At 48.6% G+C, this 18,678-nt stretch overlaps 1 protein-coding gene across 5 annotated transcripts in view; it reads right to left on the reverse strand.

Moving 5' to 3' along the window:
• GTF3C3 (general transcription factor IIIC subunit 3) overlaps positions 1-18,678 on the reverse strand; it is a 343,614-nt gene that overhangs the window by 290,404 nt on the left and 34,532 nt on the right. For all 5 annotated transcript variants that reach the window (XM_063936927.1, XM_063936928.1, XM_063936925.1 and 2 more), the window contains exon 3: positions 13,514-13,613. In XM_063936927.1, the coding sequence (XP_063792997.1) occupies positions 13,514-13,613 (100 nt within the window). The remainder of the gene's footprint in view (positions 1-13,513; positions 13,614-18,678) is intronic.

The raw sequence follows: 18,678 nt of genomic DNA on the forward strand, positions 1-18,678 counted from the left end.
AGGGATACCCGTCGCGCAGAACCATTGAGGGGGGACGTTGTCTCTTGAAAGAGATTGCGTAACCATGAGAGACAAGTTCCCACACCCAGGCATCCGAAGTGGTCCTTAACCAGGTCTGGGCGAACTGCAGAAGTCGGCCTCCCACCCTGGATTCCCCCAGGGAAAGGCCTGCCCCGTATGGCTGCAGGCTTGTCGTGTTAGGAAGTAGGCTGACGAGCGGCCCAAGATTGCTTAGACTTGGGCTTGGAGGTTTTGGAAGTATGAGCCTGTCTCGGATACGCCTGACCCTTTGCTATACCTGGAGGTCGAAAGGAACAAAAGGTGGTACTCTTAGCCTTTGGAGCAGAAGGATTAGTACTTGGGAGACATGCAGTCTTGGCTGTTGCCAAATCAGTCACGATCTTGTTCAGATCTTCCCCAAATAGTATGTCCCCCTAAAAAGGGAGCATCTCCAAGATCTTTTTGGAGTCTGGGTCCACTTAACCACAAAATCCAGCGCGCCAGGATAGACGTAGCAGACGCCTTGGCCACCATTACACCGGCATCAGAGACCGCCTCCTGAATATAGTGAGAGGTGTGGTAATATACGACAGATATTGTCTGGCAGTGTGAGAAAAATTTAAAGGTAGCTCATCCTCAACTGCCTAAACCCATGTTTCAATAGCTTTTGCAGCCCAAGAGGCTGCCATAGTGAGTCTATGTACAGCACCAGTAAGTGTGTAGATAGACTTCAGGCATCCCTCCACACGCTTATCCATTGGTTCCTTCAGTGAAGTGACAGTGGTGGCAGGCAGAGTAGAAGACACCACTAGACGGGCGACATGAGAGTCCACCGGCGTTGGAGTTTCCCACTTGTTACTCAACTCCGCAGGGATAGGATAACGAGCCAACATCCTTTTAGACAGGGAAGATTTCTTTCCTGGAGATGACCAGGCTTCCTGACGTATGTCAATTAAGAGGTCAGAATGAGGTAAAACTACTTTAGCAACCATCTGATGTTTAAACTTATCAGGTTTCTTAGACGTAGTAGAAGGTTCAATCTCATCATCAATCTGGAGAATCAGCTTGATAACCTCCACTAGTTCAGGAACATCAACCTGAGTTGTAGATTCCTCATCAGAAACAACTGTATCCGTATCTGAAGGATCAGTATAATCCCCATCATCATTGGAGGAATCATCCGAAATATTAGTGGATTGTGAGGAAGAAATGGCCCACTTAGAGGACCCTTTGGTCCCAGTAGGGCGAGGGTTAGGTTTGTGTTTAACCAAGGACTGATTTAATTGCTGTAATTGGGTTGACAGTGTATCCGCCCATGGCAGATTAATTACAGGGACAATATGTGGCTGTAATGGCACAGGAGGTCCCAAAGGGGGCGTAAGTGTTACAAGTGTAGTCAGCATATTTGAAAAAGCAGTCCAAGGTGGGTCTCGAGTAGCCACAGGTGCTGCAGACTGACTGGAAGGTGCAGGGCACCCAGAACCTGAACCCTCAGCTGAAACCTTTTCCTCCGTCAAATCCATGGCGCTAGCACTGCATGATGGAGGAGCGTCCGCAGATTTCCCGCCCTGTGTAGCAGACATTATTGGCAATGTAGCCGTAGGGCGCAACAGTACAATAGAGCCAGACAAACACAATACCTACAAAAAAACCTGTGTTATGTGACAGCAAATGCAAAAGCACAAACAGAGGATTTAAGCGGTGTGAGGTAACAGAAACACACAGTGAAAAATACAAAACAGTATATCCTGTGGAACACTATATGGTATATGAGACCCTGACGCACTTAGCCTCCCAGGGTACAGAATATAGTGATAGCAAGATGTGTGATACACAGAACAGAAACCACACAGCAGCTATGGGCACACACAGTCACAGGTACAATGCAGAAATTATTACAAATAAGCAATAAAACTGCACTGGACTAGTAATACTACATATAGAAATGTATGTGTACAGATATAACAATACACAGTAAACACTGGATGTATATCACAGAATACTTGTACTAAATAGTCATATAGTAGTGCACTTGTTCTTAACTAACACTGTCTAAACGACATGTAGAATACTTAAGTGTCCTATAAATGCACAGCGCTAATGAGGCAGGCGGCTTTTCAGAGGAGACAGTGCCCAGCAGTCCCAGAATCAGCGCAGCTATGTGAAATGGCGCCCAAATGCTGACAGGGAGTGAGGGAGAGAGAGAAATGCAGCTCCAGGGTGGGAACATCTGCTGTAGATGGCGCCTGGAGCTGGGGGAGGGGCTACAGGTCAGTGCCTTATCCCCTCTGCTGGACTTCACCACTGGGTACTATGGAGCGTATGTTAAACGGATTTGAGTAAATCCGACCTGTGCTCCCTGCCCTGGTGGATATAGTGTTGTCCCTGCATGGCCACAGTGTCCACGCCAACTGCGCAATCCGTCACCTGGGACCGCGACCAAAACGCTATTTACCAGCGGGTCCTACCTGGGGGATCCTCTTACCTCCCTGAAATGCGGCCACGCGATCCAGGAGAGCAGAAGCGGGGATGTGTGCCTGAGAACCGGAGCGCCTCCGCTGTAAGTACCCGGGAACCAGGCCGCAGGAGTATACAGCGCCGTTGAGGGAGGTGATTGAGCCGAAGCACAGAATGTCAACACGACATACACTGCAACTAGTGCTTGTGCTGTAGCCCTTGAAGTCTTCTAGAAAAGCTCTTTTAAGGGCTGCCTAGCACAGCCCCACCTGTTAGCTGCCTGCACTGCAGGCACCAACTTACAAACTGAGCTCCAGTGCCTGGAAGCGGAGCTATAGAGGAGGCGGTGCAGTGCATCCTGGAAACAGTCAAAGCTTTAGCCTGTTGGTGCCTCGGAGCAAGATCCAACTCTACACCCGATGTTATTCCCTGTGGAATACCAGTGTACCCCGCTGCAGAAATTTAAAATAAAGTCTGAAATTACTCCAGACGTGCCCTTCCCTGGTGAAGGCATAAAAAACGCTGGGGCATCTTGAGAGTATGGAGAGTTATTAATTTTAGTGATCGTGCTTAGCCAAAAAAAAAGTGGGTCCCAGGGACCCCTCACTTTTAAAAATTGGGGTCCTACCGGTCTTTTTCTGGGTCCCATTGGAATGAAGGTTCTTATTAATCTTAATCTTGTTTGGACACTACAAAAGTGTTGCAAGGTGGGGGGATGGGGTGACAATGCTGCTGGGCTGTGTAGCATGCAGGACACCCTGCACCAGAGGTATAACTAGACATTTTGGTGCCCTTAGGCAGAACGTGAATTGGTGTTCCACCTCCCAGACTGTAAAGTATAGGAAATGCGCGCCGCAAAATTTTAGGGGCGTGGCTTCATGGGGAAGGGGCATGACCACACAATAGTGCCAATTCACATTACACCACACAGTAGTGCCGCTTATACACATTGCACCAGGTAGAACCTCCTATGCACACTGCGCCAGGTAGAACCTCCTATACACATTGCGCCAGATAGGGCACGTTAAACACTTTGCTCCAGGTACAGCACGTTATACACTTTGCTCCAGGTACAGCGCGTTATACACTTTGCTGCAGGTAGAGGACTTATACAAATTGCGTCAGGTAGAACACGTTATACACATTGCGCCAGGTAGAGCACTTTATACACATTGCACCAGGCAGAGCACGTTATACACATTGCATCAGGTGGAACACGTTACACACATTGCGCCAGGCAGAGCACGTTATACACATTGCACCAGGTACAGCACCGAGGCACACTGCACCAGGTACAGCACCGAGGCACACTGCACCAGGTACAGCACCGAGGCACACAGCGCCAGGTACAGCACCGAGGCACACAGCGCCAGGTACAGCACCGAGGCACACAGCGCCAGGTACAGCACCGAGGCACACTGCACCAGGTACAGCACCGAGGCACACAGCGCCAGGTACAGCACCGAGGCACACTGCACCAGGTACAGCACCGAGGCACACTGCACCAGGTACAGCACCGAGGCACACTGCACCAGGTACAGCACCGAGGCACACTGCACCAGGTACAGCACCGAGGCACACAGCACCAGGTACAGCACCGAGGCACACTGCACCAGGTACAGCACCGAGGCACACTGCACCAGGTACAGCACCGAGGCACACTGCACCAGGTACAGCACCGAGGCACACTGCACCAGGTACAGCACCGGGGCACACTGCACCAGGTACAGCACCGGGGCACACTGCACCAGGTACAGCACCGAGGCACACTGCACCAGGTACAGCACCGAGGCACACTGCACCAGGTACAGCACTGAGGCACATTACAGTAACCATGCCGCTCAGGAGGAGGGAGGCAGATACGGAGCGCTACTCACCGCCGCAGAGGAGGTGCCTGGTGAGCGTGGCCAGTCTCTTGGTGCTGGCGGCGGAGTGTGCAGCGGGGAGGAGGCGGAGTCGGATGAGCGGGACCAGTCTGTCAGCGCAGCAGCACAGATTCATGTGCTGGCGGCGGGGCCCAGGTCAGCGTGGAGGCACTGCAGGCTGTGATTGGCTGGAGACTGCAAGAGGTGATTGGCTAAGGAAACAGCCAGTCACCTCCTGCGTTCCGTTGACTGGCTGGCGCGATTCAAACACATCCAGATGAGCGCGTCCTGTGGGACCCGATTATCTTCTAAATGTGAGTCCCGGGCGGCCGTTTCTGGGTAAAATACGCGCCAAAGCGCGTATTTGCGATCACTGAATTTAAATATTTAAATGTGCCTGTCCCTAATGCCCCGTCCATCTCCCAAGAGTACTCCAGTGACTCCTAGTGGATGAAGAAAGGGACACTGAAGTCACCTAATGTGAATGAGGGAAGGTCAGAAGAGATAAAATTACAGAAATAGGAGGCAAAGTGGTCAAAGAATTTCAAGACAACCAGGGGATTGATAGATGCCAGCTACACGAAGGAGGACAGAGTGAGGGAAGGGAATAGCATGAATAGAAAGGCAGGGAGGGTTCAAAGTGTACGAATCAGAAAAAGCAGCAGGGACAAAGAAGGACCCCACAACGCCACCATGCTGACCCCCATGATGAGGAAGTAGTTCTAAAACATAACTTGTATTACTACATATATTTAAAAAAGATTATACACAGTATGATCAGAATATGAAACAGCTAAATACTTTAAGAACATTAGATGTATAGTGTTGTTCCCGAAAAAGTGTGTGTGTGTAATTGGATAATGAAAATATGGGTTGATCCTATATTTACATGTTATCTGGGAATTAATATATATCATCATAAATGACAGGATATTACCCTATACACACACTGAATCTTCTGACATTCGCACTATACATCTACAAATTATTATGCCCTCGATATTCTCTGATGACACCTAAATAAAAGTTTTTCTAACATCAATCCATTTGTTAATGAGCTGAAGTAAATTATATTATTCTATTTAGCCCTCTTTCACTCCTCAGCACAAGGACAGGCCGTAACTAGGGGGTGGCAGAGTAGAGCATCCTGCAGCTTAGAAAGCCAGCCTGGGGCATCCTTAGGGCACTAGTTAATCCTAGACTCATTGGTCCCTGCAGCTCCACCTCATGGCATCACATGCTGTGTGAGTGTGTGTTATGAGAAGGTGTGCTCAGAAATCTCAGTTCTGTGTCCTACTGGTTCATTTTCCATTATTTATACTCATTATGGGATCTTTTCAGCTCAGGTGGGCTGGCCGCTCTGCGGCACCTAACGGCTTATGGTGATCGCTCATAGAGCACAGATGTGTCCTCATGCATCTTTGCTGCAGTCGCACCAAACAGCCCCTATCGGCACACCAGGACCTGTTAGACTCTGTTAGCATTGGGCATCTTTTTTGCAGACTATGTTTCTTAGTCACTGCGCAATATGACTAGGACACAACCAGGAGATTGTGCTGAATCATTTGATATGCAACACTTCTATATCTGTGTGTGCCCAATAGGGATCTATGGGGGAGATATATTATAGCGGCACGGATCGTGCTGCTACTTCACTTCCTGCTTCACCTGATGATGTGTTGTGTCTTCTCGCATGCAGCCGCAGCCATGGACAGTGCTGTCCCTGCTGCTGGAGAAAGGGCAACAACACCTGCAGCTGTCGAAATCGATAGCTGCTGGTGTCAGAACAGTCAATGCGCTGATACCACTTCTCCCCCATAACAACGATTAATACATCAACCTCCTATGTAATAAGCCTTGGAGAGAGACAAAGTGGATGGAGATAAAAGTACAAGACAACCAGCTGCTAACGGTCAGTTAGGAGCCGATTGGCTGGTCCTTTAGCTCTCTCCAAGGCTTAGTACATAGACCCCTAAAGCCGGATACACACTAAATGTGGTTAACCGGCGAGCTCGCTATCGATGGGACCCAGCGGCGTGGCGACATCGGCAAGTGCATGCACACATGCCAATGTCGGTAGTGACGGAGCTGCAGCGGGGGTGGGTGAAGGGGATGAAGCCATGCTGCGTTCGGCAGTATGGCATCCCTAGCGACATCCCCAGATTGAGCTGCATGTATAGACGACTGGGGATGTCGTAGCAACCTGTGGGAGTGCGCATCGCTAACGATCTAGTGGGTACACATTGGACAATAATAAGATTTTACTTACCGGTAAATCTATTTCTCGTAGTCCGTAGTGGATGCTGAGGACTCCGTAATGACCATGGGGAATAGACGGGCTCCGCAGGAGACATGGGCACTTTAAGAAAGAATTTAGATTCTGGTATGCTCTGGCTCCTCCCTCTATGTCCCTTCTCCAGACCTCAGTTAGAGAAACTGTGCAAGGAAGAGCTGACAGTACAAGGAAAGGATTTTGGTAATCCAGGGCAAGATACATACCAGCCACACCAATCACACCGTATAACTTGTGATAACCTTACCCAGTTAACAGTATGAACAACAACAGAGCATCAGTTCAACCCTGATGCAACTATAACATAACCCTTATTTAAGCAATAACTATATACAAGCATTGCAGAAGAAGTCCGCACTTGGGACGGGTGCCCAGGATCCACTACGGACTACGAGAAATAGATTTACCGGTAAGTAAAATCTTATTTTCTCTAACGTCCTAGTGGATGCTGGGGACTCCGTAAAGACCATGGGGATTATACCAAAGCTCCCAAACGGGCGGGAGAGTGCGGATGACTCTGCAGCACCGATTGAGCAAACACAAGGTCCTCCTCAGCCAGGGTATCAAACTTATAGAACTTTGCAAAAGTGTTTGAACCTGACCAAGTAGCCGCTCGGCACAGCTGTAATGCCGAGACCCCTCGGGCAGTCGCCCAAGAAGAGCCCACCTTCCTAGTGGAATGGGCCTTAACTGATTTTGGCAGCGGCAATCCAGCCGCAGAATGAGCCTGCTGAATCGTGTTACAGATCCAGCGAGCAATAGTTTGCTTTGAAGCAGGAGCACCAAGCTTGTTGGAAGCATACAGGATAAACAAAGACTCTGTTTTCCTGACCCTAGCCGTTCTGGCTACATAAACCTTCAAAGCCCTGACCACATCAAGCAACTCGGAATCCTCCAAGTCAGTAGTAGCCACAGGCACCACAATAGGTTGGTTTATATGAAAAGATGAAACTACTTTCGGCAGGAATTGTGGACGGGTCCTCAATTCTGCTCTATCCGCATGGAAAACCAGATAGGGGCTTTTATGTGACAAAGCCGCCAATTCTGACACACGCCTAGCCGAAGCCAAGGCTAGTAGTATGACCACCTTGCACGTGAGATATTTCAATTCCACCGTTTTGAGTGGTTCAAACTAGTGGGATTTCAGGAAACTGAACACCACGTTAAGATCCCAAGGTGCCACTGGAGGCACAAAAGGGGGCTGAATATGCAGCACTCCCTTTACAAACGTCTGAACTTCAGGTAGAGAAGCCAGCTCTTTTTGAAAGAAAATGGATAGGGCCGAAATCTGGACCTTAATGGAACCCAATTTTAGGCCCAAAGTCACTCCTGACTGTAGGAAGTGAAGGAAACAGCCCAGCTGGAATTCCTCCGTAGGGCATTCCTGGCCTCACACCAAGCAACATATTTTCGCCATATACGGTGATAATGTTGAGCTGTCACGTCCTTCCTAGCCATTATCAGCGTAGGAATAACCTCATCCGGAATGCCTTTCTCTGCTAGGATCCGGCGTTCAACCGCCATGCCGTCAAACGCAGCCGCGGTAAGTCTTGGAACAGACAGGGCCCCTGTTGCAACAAGTCCTGACTTAGAGGCAGAGGCCACGGGTCCTCTGTGAGCATTTCTTGCAGATCTGGATACCAAGTCCTTCTTGGCCAACCGGAACAATGAGTATTGTTCTCACTCCTCTTCTTCTTATGATTCTCAGCACCTTGGGTATGAGAGGAAGAGGAGGAAATACATAGACCGACTGGAACACCCACGGTGCTACCAGTGCGTCCACAGCTATCGCCTGAGGGTCTCTTGACCTGGCGCAATACCTCTGTAGCTTTTTGTTGAGGCGGGATGCCATCATGTCCACCTGTGGCAGTTCCCACCGACTTGCAATCTGCGTGAAGACTTCTTGATGAAGTCCCCACTCTCCCGGGTGGAGGTCGTGCCTGCTGAGGAAGTCTGCTTCCCAGTTGTCCACTCCCGGGATGAACACTGCTGACAGTGTGCTTACGTGATTCTCCGCCCAGCGAAGAATTCTGGTGGCTTCCGCCATCGCCACCCTGCTCCTTGTGCCGCCTTGTCGGTTTACATGAGCCACAGCGGTGATGTTGTCTGACTGAATCAGAACCGGTTGGTCGCGAAGCAGGGTCTCCGCTTGACGTAGGGCGTTGTATATGGCCCTCAGTTCCAGGATGTTGATGTGAAGGCAAGTCTCCTGACTTGACCACAGACCTTGGAAATTTCTTCCCTGAGTGACTTCCCCCCACCCTCGGAGGCTTGCAACCGTGGTCACCAGGACCCAGTCCTGAATGCCGAATCTGCGGCCCTCGAGAAGGTGAGCACTCTGCAGCCACCACAGGAGAGACACCCTGGCCCTGGGGGATAGGGTGATTAACCGATGCATCTGAAGATGTGTCATGAGTTCCTGAGCTTTCTCTATCGGGAGATAAACCCTTTTCTGGTCTGTGTCCAGAATCATGCCCAGGAAAGGCAGACGAGTCGTAGGAATCAACTGCGACTTTGGAATATTTAGAATCCAGCCGTGTTGCCGTAACACTTCCAGAGAACGTGCTACGCTGATCAGCAACTGCTCTCTTGACCTCGCTTTTATGAGGAGATCGTCCCAGTATGGGATAATTGTGACCCCTTGCTTCCACAGGAGTACCATCATTTCGGCCATTACTTTGGTAAATATTCTCGGAGCCGTGGAGAGACCAAACGGCAACTTCTGAAATTGGTAATGACAATCCTGTACCACAAATCTGAGGTACGCCTGATGAGGTGGATAAATGGGGACATGAAGGTATGCATCCTTTATGTCCAGAGACACCATAAAATCCCCCCCTTCCAGGCCTGCGATGACCGCTCTCAGCGATTCCATCTTGAACCGGAACCTTTTCAGGTACATGTTCAGAGATTTTAAATTCAATATGGGTCTGACCGAACCGTCCGGTTTCGGTACTACAAACATGGTCGAATAATAACCCCTTCCTTGTTGAAGGAGGGGAACCTTGACCACCACCTGTTGAAGATACAAATTTGTGAATTGCAGTTAACACTATTTCCCTCTCGTGGGGGGAAGCCGGCAGGGCCGTCGGTGAGGGGGCATCTCCTCGAAGTCCAGCTTGTATCCCTGAGACACAATATCTATTGACCAGGGATCCAACAAGGAGTGAACCCACTTGTGGCTGAAATTTCGAAGACGTGCCCCCACCGGGCCTAGCTCCACCTGTGGAGCCCCAGCGACATGCGGTGGATTTTGTATAGGCCGGGGAGGACTTCTGTTCCTGGGAACTAGCTGTGTTGTGCAGCTTCTTTCCTCTGCCCCTGCCTCTGGCAAGAAAGGACGCACCTCGGACTTTCTTGTTTCTTTGTGATCGAAAGGCTGCATTTGATAATGTCGTGCTTTCCTAGGCTGTGCAGGACTATAAGGCAAAAGATCAGAATTACAAGCTATAGCTGTGGCGACCAGGTCCGAGATCCCTTCTCCACACAATCCTCAGCCTTCCATATGCCTCTTAAGTCGGCATCACCTGTCCATTGCATATTCTACAGGACACGTCAAGCAGAAATCGACATAGCGTTGACTCGAGAACCCAGTAGACTAATGTCTCTTTGGGCATGTTTTTTTTATATGTATGTATATATATATATATATATATATATATATATATATCTAAGACAGCATCTTTAATATATATATATATATATACACACATACATACTAGGGTCTCAATCTCTGCTGATAAGGTACCTGTCCACGCTGCTACAGCGCTATAAACCCATGCCGACACAATCGCCGGTCTGAGTAGTGTACCAGAATGTGCACGCTATCTGCAGGATCCCTGAGGATAGCTGTTAAGTCAGCGCTACCTTTTGGGCAAACTTGACACCCTAGGGGAAGATTCCCATCGTATCCTGGCCCTAGTAGGGAAAGGATACTCCCTGAGAATTCTTTGTGGGAAGCTGCAGTCTCTTGTCTGGAGATTCCCGCTCTTTTTCATCATGAGAGGAGGCAAATGTACCTCAGCTTTCTTCCCCTTAAACATGTGTACCCTTGTGTTAGGGACAGATGAGTCATCAGTGATATGCAAAACATTTTTTATTACAATAATCATATATTGAATACTTTCCTGCCATTTTGGCTGTAACTTTGCATTATCGTAGTCGACACTGGAGTCAGACTCCGTGTCGATATCAGTGTCTATTATTTTGGATAGTGAGCATTGAGAGACTCTGAAGGTCTCTGCGACATAGGGACAGACGTGGGTAGATTCCCTGTCTGTTCCCTAATCTTTTGTGCAATAAATTCACCTTAGCACTTAATTACACATATCCAAACAGGTGTCGGCGTTGTCGACGGAGACACCCCTCACACACACACACATTTGCTCCATCTCCTCCTTAGGGGAGCCTTTTACCTCAGACATGTCGACACACACGTACAGACACACCACACATTCAGGGAATGCTCATCTGAAGACAATTCCCCCACAAGGCCCTTTGGAGAGACAGAGAGAGAGAGAGAGAGTATGCCAGCACACACCCCAGCGCTATTAACCCAGGAATAACACAGTAACTTAATGTTAACCCAGTAGCTGCTGTTTATATTGATTTTTGCGCCTAATTATGTGCCCCCCCCTCTCTTTTTACCCTCTTCTACCATGTATCTGCAGGGGAGAGGCTGGGGAGCTTCCTCTCAGCGGTGCTGTGGAGAAAAAACATGGCCCTGGTGAGTGCTGAGGAAGAAGCCCCGCCCCCTCGACGGCGGGCTTCTGTCCCGCTTAAATATACATTTTCTTGGCGGGGGCTCATACATATATACAGTGCCCAACTGTATATATGTTCACTTTTGCCAAAAAGAGGTCCAAATGCTGCCCAGGGCGCCCCCCCCTGCGCCCTTACAGTGACCGGAGTATGTGAGGTGTGTGGGAGCAATGGCGCAAAGCTGCAGTGCTGTGCGTTACCTCATGTGAAGACCGGAGTCTTCTGCCGACGATTTCGAAGTCTTCTTGCTACTCATGCTCACCCGGCTTCTGTCTTCCGGCTCTGCGAGGGGGACGGCGGCGCGGCTCTGGGATCGGTCGACGAGGGTGAGATCCTGTGTACGATCCCTCTGGAGCTAATGGTGTCCAGTAGCTTAAGAAGCAGGACCTATCTTCAGAGAGTAGGGCTGCGTCTCTCCCCTCTGTCCCACGATGCTGGGAGTCTGTTGCCAGCAGAGCTCCCTGAAAATAAAAAACCTAACAAAATACTTTCTCACAGCAAGCTCAGGAGAGCTCACTGAAAAGCACCCAGCTCGTCCAGGCACAGATTCAAACTGAGGTCTGGAGGAGGGACATAGAGGGAGGAGCCAGAGCACACCAGAATCTAAATTCTTTCTTAAAGTGCCCATGTCTCCTGCGGAGCCCGTCTATCCCCATGGTCCTTACGGAGTCCCCAGAATCAACTAGGACGTTAGAGAAAAAACTAATTTGTCATAACAATTGCTCGTTATCAGCAACTTCGTTTGAAATGTTGTCTAGTGTGTACCCAGTTGAAGTCTCTAACGCTGCATATGAAGCACTTTTTTCTATGCCAAGTTCCGCTGTGATTCTTATACAGACTAAGTCGCACACAGATATACAAGTGTCGCATACCAAATTAATCAGTATCCTGTTGCATCCTAGTTCCACAGCATTGCGACAGATGTATTTTCACCAAAAACAGACACCCGGAGGGATCTGTCAAGTCACTCATGCCAGGCATCTCCTACCGCGTGGCATATTGAGGCCAGATGTATGAGGATACATCTGTAGATGTCTGAAGTATTAAATATACTAGGCATGAGGAAGGCTACAGCTTCTTAAGTGCTACTGCTGACCATTCATGAAATGGTCACGCTCTTTCTAAAATCAAGCATTTGTAAACCCCCTAGACATCCTGCGTTTACACCAGGGCGCATTTCAGTCCCACACAAGGTTGCCATGTTAAGGAAATATTTCAATTAGGGAGTGAAGTGGCACCTGTGCTTGTCAAAAATAATCTTCAATATTTAAAACAGATAAGTTCACCGCTGCTTTAAGAGCTCTTGGCGATTAAAAAGCCCCAGCTTTACATCATCAGAGGGTAAAGGTACATTGGGGCAGATATATTAACCTGGAGAAGGCATAAGGAAGTGATAAACCAGTGATAAGTGCATGGTGATAAATGCACCAGCCAGTCACCTCCTAACTGTCAATTTACATATTGAAGCTGATTGGCTGGTGAGTTTATCACCTTGCGCTTATCACTGGTTTATGACTTCCTTATGCCTTCTCCAGGTAAATATATCTGCACCAATGTCCCTTTATTAATTTACTAACATATTAATAGTGTTAATATATCAATAAAGTAATTGAACACATAGGGGTAAATTTACTAAGATGGGAGTTCTATTTAAGATGGGATGTTGCCCATAGCAACCAATCAGATTCCAGGTATTATCTTCTATAAGGTGCTAGATAAATGAGAAGTAGAATCTGATTGGTTGCTATGGGCAACATCCCATCTTAAATAGAACTCCCATCTCAGTAAATTTACCCCATAGGGTGGTATCCTATTAGCACCGATGACGCTTCGACCAATTAAAATGGACCTATATCACTATGTATGACCGATGGTCATTATAGCGGTATCCAATTAGAGGCCATTTTGATTGGCTGAAATTGGACCGGATTATGCCATGTATGTAATCCCAGATGTGTCTGAAGAAAATTAATGTGGAAATACTCTTTACTGATACCAGTGGCACATGCATATGAAAAAACTTGCTTTATAAGCTCGGTAGCAAAGGAAGAGGTCATTGGTTACTGTATAAAGTCATACTGCAATAGATGAAAACGTGATAAAAGGTAGACACAAATCTGAAAACATGAAAAAATACCTTTGTCCTCATTGTACACTGCACATTTTGATGTGGAAGGAACACAAGGATCATAAGAGTCACCAGCTGTAGTGTCTGCAGTTATTACACTTGAAACATCCTAAATACAACAAAACAGTGTGTTAATCTATTAAAAAGCAAACTTCCTAAAAATATTGCAAGCTCGAGAGATATTTTAAATTCTAGAGTAATAGCATGTAAAGATCAAAAACACACTCATGATATAACAAATTTGTTAAATATCCCCCAATACGGAAAAAATAAGATTTTACTCACCGGTAAATCTATTTCTCGTAGTCCGTAGTGGATGCTGGGGACTCCATAAGGACCATGGGGAATAGACGGGCTCCGCAGGAGACTGGGCACTCTAAGAAAGATTTAGTACTACTGGTGTGCACTGGCTCCTCCCTCTATGCCCCTCCTCCAGACCTCAGTTAAGGAAACTGTGCCCGGAAGAGCTGACATTACAAGGAAAGGATTTTGGAATCCAGGGTAAGACTCATACCAGCCACACCAATCACACCGTATAACTTGTGATAACATACCCAGTCAACAGTATGCAGAGCATCAGACAAACCTGATGCAACCATAACATAACCCTTATTTAAGCAATAACTATATACAAGTATTGCAGAAGAAGTCCGCACTTGGGACGGGCGCCCAGCATCCACTACGGACTACGAGAAATAGATTTACCGGTGAGTAAAATCTTATTTTCTCTAACGTCCTAGTGGATGCTGGGGACTCCGTAAAGGACCATGGGGATTATACCAAAGCTCCCAAACGGGCGGGAGAGTGCGGATGACTCTGCAGCACCGAATGAGCAAACACAAGGTCCTCCTCAGCCAGGGTATCAAACTTGTAGAACTTTGCAAAAGTGTTTGAACCCGACCAAGTAGCTGCTCGGTAAAGCTGTAATGCCGAGACCCCTCGGGCAGCCGCCCAAGAAGAGCCCACCTTCCTTGTGGAATGGGCTTTTACTGATTTTGGAGGCGGCAAGCCAGCCGCAGAATGAGCCTGCTGAATCGTGTTACAGATCCAGCGAGCAATAGTTTGCTTTGAAGCAGGAGCACCCAGCTTGTTGGATGCATACAGGATAAACAGCGAGTCAGTTTTCCTGACTCCAGCCGTTCTGGCTACATAAATCTTCAAAGCCCTGACTACATCTAGTAACTTGGAATCCTCCAAGTCACGAGTAGCCGCAGGCACCACAATAGGTTGGTTCAAACGAAAAGATGATACCACCTTTGGCAGAAATTGCGGACGAGTCCGTAATTCTGCCCTGTCCATATGGAAAACCAGATAAGGGCTTTTACATGACAAAGCCGCCAATTCTGACACACGCCTAGCCGAAGCCAAGGCCAATAGCATGACCACTTTCCACGTGAGATATTTTAACTCCATGATCTTAAGCGGCTCAAACCAGTGAGATTTCAGGAAACTCAACACCACGTTAAGATCCCAAGGTGCCACTGGTGGCACAAAAGGGGGCTGAATATGCAGCACTCCCTTTACAAACGTCTGAACTTCAGGTAGAGAAGCTAGTTTTTTATGAAAGAAAATGGATAGGGCCGAAATCTGGACCTTAATGGACCCCAATTCTAGGCCCAAAGTCACTCCCGACTGTAGGAAGTGAAGGAAACGGCCCAGCTGGAATTCCTCTGTAGAGGCATTCCTGGCCTCACACCCAGCAACATATTTTCGCCGTATACGGTGAGAATGTTTAGCCGTCACGTCCTTCCTAGCCTTTATCAGCGTAGGAATAACCTCATCATACTAGGATCCGGCGTTCAACCGCCATGCCGTCAAACGTAGCTGCGGTAAGTCTTGGAACATACAAGGTCCCTGCTGCAACAGATCCTGCCCTAGAGGCAGAGGCCATGGGTGGTCTGTGAGCATTTCTTGCAGCTCTGGATACCAAGTCCTTCTTGGCCAATCCGGAACAATGAGTATTGTTCTCACTCCTCTTTTCCTTATGATTCTCAGCACCTTGGGTAATAGAGGAAGAGGAGGAAACACATAAACCGACTGGAACATCCACGGTGTCACCAGTGCGTCTACAGCTATCGCCTAAGAGTCTCTTGACCTGGCGCAATACCTCTGTAGCTTTTTGTTGAGGTGGGATGCCATCATGTCCACCTGTGGCAGTTCCCACCGACCTTCAATCTGCGCGAAGACTTCTTGATGAAGTCCCCCCTCTCCCGGGTGGAGGTCGTGCCTGCTGAGGAAGTCTGCTTCCCAGTTGTCCACTCCCGGAATGAACACTGCTGACAGTGCTCATACGTGATTCTCCGCCCATCGAAGAATTCTGGTGGCTTCTGCCATCGCCATCCTGCTTCTTGTGCCGCCCTGTCGGTTTACATGAGCGACCGCCGTGATGTTGTCTGACTAGATCAGCACCGGCCGGTGTTGAAGCAGGGTTCTAGCCTGACTTAGGGCATTGTAAATGGCCCTTAGTTCCAGAATATTTATATGTAGGGAAGTCTCCTGACTTTTCCATAGTCCTTGGAAGTTTTTTCCCTGTGTGACTGCCCCCCAGCCTCGAAGGCTGGCATCCGTGGTCACTAGGACCCAGTCCTGTATGCCGAATCTGCGGCCCCCTAGAAGATGAGCACTCTGCAGCCACCACAACAGCGACACCCTGGCCCTTGGAGACAGGGTTATCCGCCGATGCATCTGAAGATGCGACCCGGACCACTTGTCCAACAGATCCCACTGGAAGATCCTTGCATGGGACCTGGCGAATGGAATTTCTTCGTAAGAAGCTACCATCTTTCCCAGGGCTCGCGTACATTGATGCACCGACACCTGTATTTGTATTAGGAGGTCTCTGTCTAGAGACGACAACTCCTAGGACTTCTCCTCCGGGAGAAACCCTTTTTATCCTGTTCTGTGTCCAGAACCATACCCAGGAACAGCAGACGCGTCGTAGGAACCAGCTGCGACTTTGGAATATTCAGAATCTAGCCGTGCTGTTGTAGCACTTCCCGAGATAGTGCTACTCCGACGAACAACTGCTCCCTGGACCTCGCCTTTATAAGGAGATCGTCCAAGCACGGGATAATTATTTCGGCCATTACCTTGGTAAATACCCTCGGTGCCGGGGACAGACCAACGGCAACGTCTGGAATTGGTAATGACCACCCTTTACCACAATTTTGAGGTACTCCTGGTGAAGAGGGTAAATAGGGACATGCAGGTAAGCATCCTTGATGTCCAGTGATACCATGAAATTCTCCAGGCTTGCAATAATCGCCCTGAGCGATTCCATTTTGAACTTGAACCTTCGTATATAAGTGTTCAAGGATTTCAAATTTTAGAATGGGTCTCACCGAACCGTCTGGTTTCGGTACCACAACATTTTGGAATAGTAACCCCGGCCTTGTTGAAGGAGGGGTACCTTGATTTCACCTGCTGGAAGTACAGCTTGTGAATTGCCGCCAGTACTACCTCCCTTTCTCCGAGGGCAGCAGGCAAGGCTGATGTGAGGTAACGGCGAGGGGGGAGTCGCCTCGAACTCCAGCCTGTATCCCTGTGATACTACTTGCAGAACCTAGGGATCCACCTGTGGGCAAGCCCACTGGTCCCTGAAGTTCCAGAGACGCGCCCCCACCGCACCTGTCTCCACCTGTGGAGCCCCAGCGTCATGCGGTGGACTCAGAGGAAGCGGGGGAAGATTTTTGATCCTGGGAACTGGCTGTCTGGTGCAGCTTTTTCCTTCTTCCCTTGTCTCTGTGCAGAAAGGAAGCGCCTTTGACCCGCTTGCTTTTCTGAAGCCGAAAGGACTGTACCTGAAAATACGGTGCTTTCTTAGGCTGTGAGGAAACCTGAGGTAAAAAATTTTCTTCCCAGCTGTTGCTGTGGATACGAGGTCCCAGAGACCATCCCCAAACAATTCCTCACCCTTATAAGGCAGAATCTCCATGTGCCTTTTAAAGGCAGCATCACCTGTCCAATGCCGGGTCTCTACTACCCTCCTGGCAGAATGGACATTGCATTAATTCTGGATGCCAGCCGGCAAATATCCCTCTGTGCATCCTTCATATATAAGACGACGTCTTTAATATGCTCTATGTTAGCAAAATATTATCCTTGTCTAGGGTATTAATATTATCTGACAGGGTATCAGACCACGCTGCAGCAGCACTATTTATGCTGAGGCAAATGCAGGTCTCAGTATAGTACCTGAGTGTGTATATACAGACTTCAGGATAGTCTCCTGCTTTTTATCAGCAGGCTCCTTCAAAGTGGCCGTATCCCAAGACGGCAGTGCCACCTTTTTTGAGAAACGTGTGAGCTCCTTATCCACCCTAGGGGATGTCTCCCAACGTGACCTATCCTCTGGCGGGAAAGGGTATGCCAGCAGTAACTTTTTAGAAATTACCATTTTCTTATCGGGGGAACCCACGCTCTTTACACACTTCATTCACTCATCTGATTGGGGAACAAAACACTGGCTGCTTTTTCTCCCCAAACATAAAACCCCTTTTATGTGGTACTTGGGTTCATGTCAGAAATGTTTAACACATTTTTCATTGCCGAGATCATGCAACGGATGTTCCTAGTGGATTTTGTATATGTCTCAACCTCGTCGACACTGGAGTCAGACTCCGTGCCGACATCTGTGTCTGCCATCTGAGGTAACGGGCGTTTTTTGAGCCCCTGATGGCCTTTGAGTCGCCTGGGCAGGCGCGGGCTGAGAAGCCGGCTGTCCCACAGCTGTTATGTCATCCAGCCTTTTATGTAAGGAGTTGATATTGTCGGTTAATACCTTCCACCTATCCATCCACTCTGGTGTCGGCCGAACAGGGGGCGACATCCCATTTATCGACCTCTGCTCCGCCTCCACGTAACCTTCCTCATCCAACATGTCGACACAGCCGTACCGACACACCGCACACACACAGGGAATGCTCTGACTGAGGACAGGACCCCACAAAGTCCTTTGGGGAGACAGAGAGAGAGTATGCCAGCACACACCAGAGCGCTATATAATGCAGGGATTAACACTATAACTGAGTGATTTTTCCCCCAATAGCTGCTTGTATACATATATTGCGCCTAAATTTAGTGCCCCCCCTCTCTTTTTAACCCTTTGAGCCTAAAAACTACAGGGGAGAGCCTGGGGAGCTGTCTTCCAGCTGCACTGTGAAGAAAAAATTGCG

This window comes from Pseudophryne corroboree, chromosome 8, assembly GCF_028390025.1.
Source record: "Pseudophryne corroboree isolate aPseCor3 chromosome 8, aPseCor3.hap2, whole genome shotgun sequence".
NCBI lineage: Eukaryota > Metazoa > Chordata > Amphibia > Anura > Myobatrachidae > Pseudophryne > Pseudophryne corroboree.